The sequence below is a fragment of the Ruditapes philippinarum genome, unplaced genomic scaffold, assembly GCF_026571515.1.
Source record: "Ruditapes philippinarum isolate M1 unplaced genomic scaffold, ASM2657151v2 ctg421_1_1_1_1, whole genome shotgun sequence".
In the NCBI taxonomy this organism is placed as follows: domain Eukaryota; kingdom Metazoa; phylum Mollusca; class Bivalvia; order Venerida; family Veneridae; genus Ruditapes; species Ruditapes philippinarum.
In genome coordinates this window covers 594297-604522 of record NW_026858341.1, presented here as the reverse complement: position 1 = coordinate 604522, position 10226 = coordinate 594297, and the positions used below count along the sequence as shown (strand labels likewise).

At 31.7% G+C, this 10226-nt stretch overlaps 2 protein-coding genes across 4 annotated transcripts; one reads left to right on the top strand and one right to left on the bottom strand.

Annotated features, from left to right (window-relative positions):
• On the bottom strand, positions 1-3651 carry LOC132752896 (uncharacterized). 2 transcript variants are annotated; one of them, XM_060743302.1, is made up of 4 exons: positions 3583-3651; positions 2944-3054; positions 2448-2532; positions 1-2320 (listed from the first exon to the last, which is right to left on the bottom strand). In XM_060743302.1, exons 2-4 carry the CDS (start codon positions 3049-3051, stop codon positions 540-542), a joined length of 1974 nt encoding a protein of 657 aa, XP_060599285.1. In that variant the 5' UTR covers positions 3052-3054; positions 3583-3651; the 3' UTR covers positions 1-539. The 2 variants fall into 2 exon arrangements, with proteins under 2 accessions (XP_060599285.1, XP_060599284.1); XM_060743301.1 differs by lacking the exon at positions 3583-3651 and adding an exon at positions 3351-3570.
• A 47-nt stretch (positions 3652-3698) lies between these two features.
• LOC132752895 (uncharacterized) lies at positions 3699-8643 on the top strand. Of its 2 annotated transcripts, none has more exons than XM_060743299.1 (4): positions 3699-3833; positions 5265-5389; positions 5575-5659; positions 6859-8643. In XM_060743299.1, the coding sequence occupies exons 2-4, from the start codon at positions 5288-5290 to the stop codon at positions 8556-8558; spliced, it is 1887 nt and encodes a 628-aa protein (XP_060599282.1). In that variant the 5' UTR covers positions 3699-3833; positions 5265-5287; the 3' UTR covers positions 8559-8643. The 2 variants fall into 2 exon arrangements, with proteins under 2 accessions (XP_060599282.1, XP_060599281.1); XM_060743298.1 differs by having other exon boundaries at positions 3755-3833; positions 5225-5389.
• The last annotated feature ends 1583 nt before the right edge of the window (positions 8644-10226 follow it).

Genomic DNA, 10226 nt, shown 5'->3' with positions numbered 1-10226 from the left:
TCTTTGGTGACGGTGTGTATGAAGGAATATATTATTGATACATAAATTGCCGTATACCATATAAATCTAATAGTGTCTGTATTCTACCGTACAGTACACAGGGTTTAATCAAAACATACATGGCATGAAAGTTTAATTTTAGTTTGATGTCCTTAATATGAATACAAACACTTTGATTTCAGATATTGTCCCCATTTTAGTCCTCCTCTATTGACTGTCCGTTAGTCGACACCGTCCGTAAAATTAAAATAGGACAGTTATTGGTCAGTGAAAGGAGACCTTTTCCCAACCATTTAAGCTTTAGTATACACGAATAGATAGTGTTAATCAACCAATTGTCAAAACTCGACTGAACTGATTTACACATGTATTGTATCAATTAAAGCTTACACAATCATATCACATATGAGTTCGTGCAAAACGTGGTTAAACGCGAGAGATTGGCCTAGTTGCATTCATTTTTGTATCGTCAGATGATTAATAAACATGTTATATGATTTCAACAAACTAAGTTATGGATAATATTAAGACACGTTTATTTATTTGCAATGTGGGCATGCAATATCACATCGTAGCTTTCTTTTTGATAAAGGAACTACAAAAGCATTTTCTAGATCACTGCGATTCTCAAAAAGTGTGTTGTCTTCAGGAATAGGCATATTTTTCCAATTTACATCCTGTGAAGAATGACTCATAGCCAGTTCTTCATGCGATACACATTGGAGTTCAAGATCATCGTTCAAGCTTCTGCGTAATATTCTTATCCACAGTCCACATTGATAGCGATACTTGATAAACCAACCTACTCCATTTTCCAGTCTTAATGTTTCAATCTTATAAGTCTTAGAGAAGAATGGTATTGATAGTTTTGTCAGACAGAAACAGTTAGTATCATTGTAGATAATAAAGCCATTGTCAGACGGACAAATTTCGTACTCTTTTTTCTGCAACGTTAATAAGCGGTCCATCTTATAATTCAATACGTCATACAGTATCACATGAACGAAATTGTCTGATTTTGTTAGCATAGCCAAAACAGAACGATTATTCATACACATTTGAGTTACAATTTCATTCCGAAAAGAAAACACTGGTTGCGTTTCTACATCTTCTTCCGAAGTGTTTCCAATGAATAAGCTTGTGACATTTCTTGTGTAACTGGATGATGATGATCCTGCACTTGGTTCTACAATATCTTTTGTTCCTGGTAAATGTACGACGCATAAGGCATAGTCCCCATTCTCGTTTGAACTGATTTCGCGACAGACTTGTGTCTGCAAGACGGCATTTATAATATCTTGACATTCCCTTTCGTCACCGGAAGAAAAGTTATCCCGTACATCTTGGTGAATATCACAATGAACAAAGATTTGTACAGTTATTTGTACTACTGCAACTACAATATCGTTGCTTAAGTTAACATGAGCGATCTCTACATCGACAATATCTTCATCTTTATCTGTAAAATAGTCAAGTTCTAGTTGAAGCCTATATGTACGTATCTCATCAGATTCTAAGTCAACAGTTGTCATAATATCTTTACTAGAATAAACTTCCTCCATACACACTTCAGGGTTATCATTTCTTACACCGATAATTTCCTCACGATATCGGTATCTGTCGAAATATCTAGAATGTAATCTATACCAACGGCTTTCCTGAAGATCTAAGCAGGCAAAATAAGATTCCCCAGATGCCATTATCAGCACACGTTTTCTGAAATAATCTTGCTTCGATTGACAAACTCTGTTTTCTAAATCGATCAGACTATTAAAAGTAGCATTATTCTTTGCCTTTTCCAAAACATTAATGGATACTTCCTTTAGATCAATTGTGTCTATTACTTGACTGACACTTATTTTCATCGACTCTTTAGGATGCTTATTCGCCCATTTTATAAGAAATCCCAACTTTACGTCCATGTCTACGTACGAAAATCTTTTATCCCTGAAAAAGTACTCCACTGTTTCAAAGGAAAGGTCAACTGCCTCATCAAGGAGAAACGTCTCTGGTATATGACTTTCTATGTATTTTTTGCAAGTCTTTATATCAAAATCAAACTTTGTAGACAATTTGATGACATGCATACAATTTACTTTAGAATAATCTATTTGTTCCAGCCAATCTATGCAGGCATGTTTTAGGCTTGGTATTATTAGGTATTCTGCTAATTCCAGAAGGTCCCCTATATTACTGATAGTAAACGCAGGGACTTTTCCGTACAAGAACATAATTGCCATCTCCACAACATCAGGGGACGTGTCAATCATTATCTCAAGTTTGGTATCCTGTATTCTGCCATGTTTCTCAAGAACATTGCCTAGAAATTAAAAATACATCTTATTAAAATTATCATACTTTTGATAGACAAAAAAGAATGTTTCAAATAAGGTTTTTTTTGCCTAGATTCAAGTCACTGTAAATATTATTCTAATGTATAGTGTTACCTGTCTTGGCGTTGCCAATTTGTATGTCTACTATGGTCTGAAACAGTAGACTTGCTGTAAGCACACATCTATGAAATCTCTTCTTCTGAAATTTTAAATCAGTTAAAGAATTTAGCATTAACACTAAACACTTCTATACCATTTTAAATATTTGGTATTTTCTGACAATATCATTTCACAAAAACAAAAAATTTAGAATGCAGACTTAAAGATTATGAGTGAGTGTGTGTTTCACTGGGCCATCTCCATTGTCGTCTATGTAGGTTCACAAATCACATTTGCCTTCCATCTTTCCATTTGTTTTGCAAATTAGTAATAATATAAAATTGTAAATAGCATATGTATTTATCTTGATAAAAAGTGTGAAATAAACAACAATTTTCAGACATGTTTATCGTGGTTATATATTTAATTCATATTATAAAAAGAATATTTTTTAAATTATGATATTAAAGTACATTCAATTTATAAAAAGAACAACATTTTATAAACTAACCCAATCTCCACTAATGACTGTGACGTCACAAAATTCGGATTGTTCATCAACCTGGAGAACGAGGAACTCGAAATTTGACTCCGGATCATGTGTCTTTTCAACCTCCATTTTCTTGATAATATATAAATAAAAGTCTAGTAATTATCAGTAATTTCGTTTTTCAGTCCACTTTATTACATTTCACACATGCGCATGCGTAATAGTTCGCCTATGAACACGCATATGCATGCGTAAATGACAAACAATTTAAATAATCGAACATGATGAATAGAAGACATGTATAGAAAGCTTAAAATTATAGTACATAATTATAACCTATATTGTTATTTGAGCAAAGCAAATTATCTAATGACATTAAATTATCTTCTGTAAGTTTTCTGTAAAGAATACCATTATGGTTTACTTACATAGTCAAGTAATATTTATTTATAAATTCTTTTTTAATTCCGTACTTCACGTGAAGATTAGGACCTAAATGTATATTTTAGGTCACATGAAACTACGTAATGTCCAAATATAACTTCAATTTCCACGAAAGGAAGTATGCCCTTTTATCAATCTAAATCACTGATCAACCAATCAATCGTTTGCGAACCTAAATTACAATATTAAAACTTCAATATTAAAATTAAAACTTACGACCCAACAATAATTGATTGATTGAAAACAACTTCTCGGTGGTTATTAAAAATTGCACATATCTTATCTGTAGAGTATATATATTTAAATAATGTCTTCTAAAAATAGACCCAACACATACATGAAACAAGTGTACGTAATGACTATTGATTAGTGATTGTGCCAGAGTTAAAAAGGTGAATAGATATGGGGAGGTTAACATAATACATTAATTGAAATTTTAGTTCTTTGAACGTACGGATTTTCATCAGGTAAATGTTCTTTATGATTTATTTAATAAAAAACTAAAGTATAACATAGTCCTGTAAAATTGCTTTGATATAATTTCATTTTTAGTCATAAAAATTCCTAACTAATACGAATTGTTAACAATTCTATATCCTTATAAATAATGTTACACGTAATTATGTCTCCGTTGTGCATATTGTGGGCACGTTCCGCTTTGCTGCACACATTTGCCGCCAAAGTAGTTATAAATAGGAAAGTCATGGTCATACTGCAAGTGGAATTTCAACGAAACTTCACATAAGTGAAAGGTACCTACCTTAGACTTGCAAAACGCCAGCACGTTCAGCATTGCTGCAAAAGTCGGCCACCAGAGCTTCAAATAGAAAAAATATTGTCTTTCACCGGACAAACTTCTGGCAGGATTTCGATGTAACTTGATGGGAGTGATCATTACAAACCTTTGCTGTGCATACCTTTGCCACGTTTAGCTTTTCTGCAAAAAAATTGCAACTAGAGATTTAAATAGAAAAATCTTGTCCGGCTGTCAAATGTCAAACTGCTTGTGAACTTTCGAAAAATATTTCACAAGATTGATCACTACCTGTCTTTAGCGTGCATATCGCCGGCACGTTCCGGTTCACTGCACTAAATGGTCGCCAGAGTTTAAAATAGCAAAAATAATGTCCGGCTTTTACCGGCCAAACTGTTGGCGGGATTTCAATGCGGGTGACAAAAATCCGGACTAGTTCCAGGTTGTAATTTATGATATTTTAACTTTAAAAAGGCATATGTTACTACAAAATAAAAATAATTATGTTTTTTCTTAAAATAGGAATACAAACTCGTTCGAGTTTTATCTGAACTTAAATTTGAAAATTTTGCATTAATTCAAGGGTATATATCTCACAAAGTAAGCATTTTTTCTGCATTTTATTCATCTGACATTAATTTTAATTGAGTGATTTACTAAAATATCAAGGATAGTTATTAGTCGTTTGATTAAGTCTGCATTAATTGAATGCCACCCTTATTTGTTGATGCTGGTTTTCCTATTTATTACTTAAACTGTTTGAAGGGAACTTTAGCATTGTTTCCACTGATACGTATAATGAAAAGCTAATAGTAAACCAATAGATAGAATATGGTTTTTTAAACTTATAATTTATCTGCTCTTAAATTAAAAAATATAATAAATCATAAAATTTAAGAGCAGGCAAATAACTCAAAATCATGGATAGGAGGACAGGTCCCATACGGTTTACCATGGTTTACTGTTATCATATTCTAAGATACTTTAAATAAATTCTTATATGTAGTTTTCTGCAATATATTTATATGTAATCCGAGCATATTACTTGTGCATGGCGTATTAATATGTGAATAATGTATTAATGGTGCTTAAATATTTTAATAGGAAACTGCGTATCATAAAGAAGGATTAATTCTCATTCCAGTCAGGTTTAGATGGCTTGAAAAAATGGAGAAACATTTTAAACCAAAATCCAAATTCAGATACCTTGTTCAACAAGTTGAGGAACAATCAATGCTGTGTGACTTCACAGTGAACGTTGGATTATGGGTAAATTTTTTATAACAAGAAATGATTAATTGTTTGAAACTTTGCTATGAATTAGTTTATGTCAAATCATTCTGAAAGATATTCATTTTTACATGTTTACCAATTACTTTGATATATTGATATATCTATAGAAGGCACTCACTTTATCTTTATATAAGCAGGTAAAATTTGTTTTACCTTTTCAGACAAAACGATTTCACCGATGCGTGCTGGTCACTAGTCCTTATTTTGACAGAGCAATAAGAGCAAACTTTATGGAAAAGCAAAATGGTAAATAGGTTTAAGTATACTCAAAGAGTGTATAACATTCTTTTCACCTTCATTAATGTCTACAAACTTAATATGTCACTAATATATGAATTAATTTAAACTATAATATAATTCTATTTATTGATTAGAAATAAAAAGTGTTATCTGTTGATGATTGCATGACTTTAGGTGTAGATTTACTGAAAGTCAAGACGAAGGATATACAATCAAAATAATGTGCTTGTCAGTTAGGTATTTTTCTTTCTCTTTTTTAAGTAACAATCTGTAGTCCGTGTCTGTTTTGGCAAATTTATGCCTGTGTGCATCGTTCAAATTCTGTTTCATAAAAGTGTTTCTTTCAGTTTGCAAAGTTTTTTTGCGATTTTCGTTAACTGTTTTTAATATTTCCGATTTCATTTAACTGCGTTTGAAAGTGTGCATTTGTGTCCCCAAGAACGGAAATAACATTTAGCGGGCGTTTAACTAAGTTTAATAAAAAAATTATTATATATATTTTCCATAAATAATTACAGTTTTTTTTTATTTTGGAATAGAGGTAGTTAAATTACAGGATCTACCCTTTGGGGAGCACGGGAATATTGACGGGGGCTTGGTGGTCTCTCCGCATTTCCCACTTTGATCCTGACAATTTTGGCTCAAGAATGAAAGTCAAATTTCTAAATATAAAAGCATTTAATAGATTTAATTATTGAATTAAAGGAATTCATGTTAAACGACATATAAGTTAGTACGATACAGCACCGATCAGTCAGTGTAAGTATAGTCCTTGTCTTGAGAAGACGGATGGTGGTCCTGGAATGTGTGATCCTCCCTTCCGATATGGTTTTCTATTCTACAAAATATCCGTATCGAGATTGCCAGAATTACAATGTCTATCATTTGTTTACAATAGAATTTGTTTCTTTCGTGCTTTGTTTTATCTTTCGATATGACGGAAACGATGTTGACGTTATCATCGTCTATCGAAATAGAATATATTTATTGATATGTTTCAAGCCAGCTATATCATTAAGTGGATATCATTTATCGTCTTTATTTTTGCGTTTGCCTGTTTTATTGTTTGTTACAGTGTACAATGTTAAACATGATGATGAAGATGCGTAAGAAATGATAGCTTTTGTCTTGCACAAAATCTTTGCAAATTATAGACGATAATGGAGGAGTTTTATAACTATATCTTAAAATGAATTTTATTGCAGGTGTGGTGGAAGTGAGTGTTGGTACGTCCAATTCAGTTGAAATGGCCATCATGTATCTATATGGCGTGGTGCCAGATATAAACGTAGACAATGTAGAGCTTCTCCTTCAACAAGCAGAATACTTTATGATTGCAGGTCTTAAAACTTACTGCATTAATTGGCTGTGTTCCTCTGAAATTACAGAAGAAACACACATGTTCGTCTATCAACTATCCTCGGTATACAATTTTGAAGTTCCAAACTGTATGGCTTATATAGAAAGCCATTTGCCCGAAGTTTTGCAAAAACAGGAGGCATTGCAATTTTCAAAGGAATTAATCAAAAGATTTTTTACGGATGAAAGGCTTTCCTATGTAACAATGGACGAAAGGTTATCGTTTCTAATAAAATGGATCAGAGAAAACTCCGATGAGATAAAAACAAATATTATTGAACTATTTGAAACAATTGACATACAAGATGTAACAGATTCTGTGTTGAGGGAAGCATCTTCTGTTAAACTGGTAAACGAAATTTTACTGTCAAAAGATGTTGTAATAACGCCTCATGGAAGTGAATGCAAACGTGATGTACTGATTATGTCTGGCGAGAAAGGTTCTCTTTTGGGCCTTGATCTTCAAAGCGACACTTGGTGTAAATTGATTCCGGAAAACAGCTACGATATCCTTCATAGAAATATTTCTGGCATTAGGAACACAACACCTGAGGTATATTTTACCAAAAGTGACATTGTATATTTTAATGCCGAATGTCACTTGATGCCCATATTTACGACCTTGAATTTAGAAACTCACAACATACACCAGTACAAGTTTGCCCTGAAAGATGAGGACATATGTGACAAAACAATTACAAATGTATGCCTAGCAGATAACACTTTGCTTGTTCTCACCAGGAAAAATGTTCAAATTATAGAAACACTTGCTGATTATATACATATTGATGCAGAGTGTCCCGGACCTTCATCAAGTAACATTGGTATTGAATCATCACGAGCCAGAATAAAGATTATTTCTGATAATGAAGAACCATACTCAGCACTATTTCGTAGCGAGGATCAGAATTTGACTGTCAAAGATACGATTTATACCACGGTTTACATTGGAAACGTCAATATTGGAGATGTAGAAATTGTACCAATATTGTCTTTGAGGAACATTGAAATTTCACAAGCATGCTTAAATAGTACATGTTCTACAGTAGCATTGCTCTCAAAAGAGAACAATTCTGTTTTACTGTTTGATTTTGTAAATTACAAAATGGAAACATTTTGTTTAGAGCAGGATACAGGATATACATTGTCTTCGACAAATAATGGGTTTGTCATATATAACAACGATCGTTGCTATTGTTTGACGCGTACCTACTGGTCACTCACATCTCAAAGTTACCAGATAAAGCTACTTGAGCTTGAATCGAATGGCCAAATGATGGACTATCTTTTCTGTAACGGCTATTGGATCAGATTTTACAACAGTTGGTACTTATTTGATCAAGATATTAGCTATATTCGACATGAAGAACTTCTGGCGAGCACATTCCCCAAAGATTTAAGATGGACAAAGATATCGATACCAGAAGTAAAGGTCATGAAAAATATCTCATCGAGAAATGGACTGTTTGTTGTCCAATTAGCAAAGGAAAAGCTACGATGTCACATCCGATGTCCTCATTGTCAGCTTTCAAAAATACAAAACTGATATTCGGTTCTTGAAATAGTAGGAATAACTAGACAAGCTGAACAGGACTTCGACTGGATTTGAAAATTTTGTTACAGTGCATTAGAAAGTTTTATCATGAGTTAACGATAGATTAGAAATACATGTACTTACTAAAATGCCATAAGCTATTGGGTACCGTTCCTTGACATTTAATACGTCAGGAATTAGTCTGACAAAGCGGATATTCCGTTTCATTTATAGTTGAACAGGAAATTGTATATATATCTAAAAGTGTGCATTTCCATTTCTTCCTCTTTTATTCTTTAATTTTTTAAAGTCATACGACCTTTATAAGAAATATACATGCTTTGCATAAAATATTTATATTCAATGATAGTAATTAATTTACGTTGTTCATCGGAGAAACCGTAATAATCATATTCGTGTTGGTTTTGAAAAAAAAACAAATATTTTTTTGTTTGTTTTATAACGACAAATAAAGCGCTTTAACGCATTTCTTTAGATAATTCAGGAACGTTGTAAATACAGAAGAATGATATTTAAAAAAAACAATTAAATCATTCAATCAAAATAAAACTGTTGTCAGAAATATATGTAAAGGACATTTATATAGTAATTTTAAAGATATCTGTTATTATAAGAGACAGATGTACGATAGAAATATGCCAGTGTCGTTTAATTGGGCTCTTACAGATGTCATGTTTGGTAAAATTATTTTGTTTATAGGAAATACTAAATATTCAAACGTTATTGTAATATAACTTACTTGTTCTGTAAAATATACGTTTGATACACACCAATCAAGAACTACAATCCCCTATTATTTACATAAACCGTAAGTTAACATTTACATACGTTTACATAATCGAGTAATGAAACATTCTGCAAACATCTTTAACGACACTAATGCCATAAATAATTTTATGATAGTGTTAAGTATAATATATGCAAACACACTAAGAAAACATTATCATTATATAAACGTCGTTGAGAAATGTAAGAAGAAACATGATTCGATATTATATATCTATATATGCATGTAGCAGATAATAAATCGTTGTAGAACAATTATAGTATTATTCAATATATTAATATTCATATTCAGTGGATATAAATCTATCAACATTTTCTTTTCAAGAAAGAACAAAAGAATGAACTAACTATTTTTTTTATCAATATTTAAAATACTCATGGAAAATGTGACCATTTTGGGCGAATCCAATTTAAAAGTCAAACTATTCTTTTTTTAATAACAGCGGAGACTTTTGAACAGTTATCAAACACTATTCCTAAAATAGATCAACGCATACATAATCAATTTATCTCACAGTCACGTAAACTGTAAAGATCAATTATACTTTAAAGATACCGGTCACGTATACGAGAAATCGGTGTATTGAACAATCTTTTTTGTGGTAGATTGAATGCATACAGTCAATTCTTTTAACGGGAATGGCATGTTAAACGTTGCAAAATTCAATCAATCTATTTTTGGTCTTTATCCAATATTTTATACTGTATTACGCTAATTTTTATATTCTTTACCATAATATTTATTCTATCCTACTTAAAAGTTGTTCATCATAAAGGTATTTGTGTATTATAATTTTCTATATGTATGTTCTATATTAGAAAATATATATTGTATAATGAAAAATATTTATTGTATACTGAAATTTATTTATT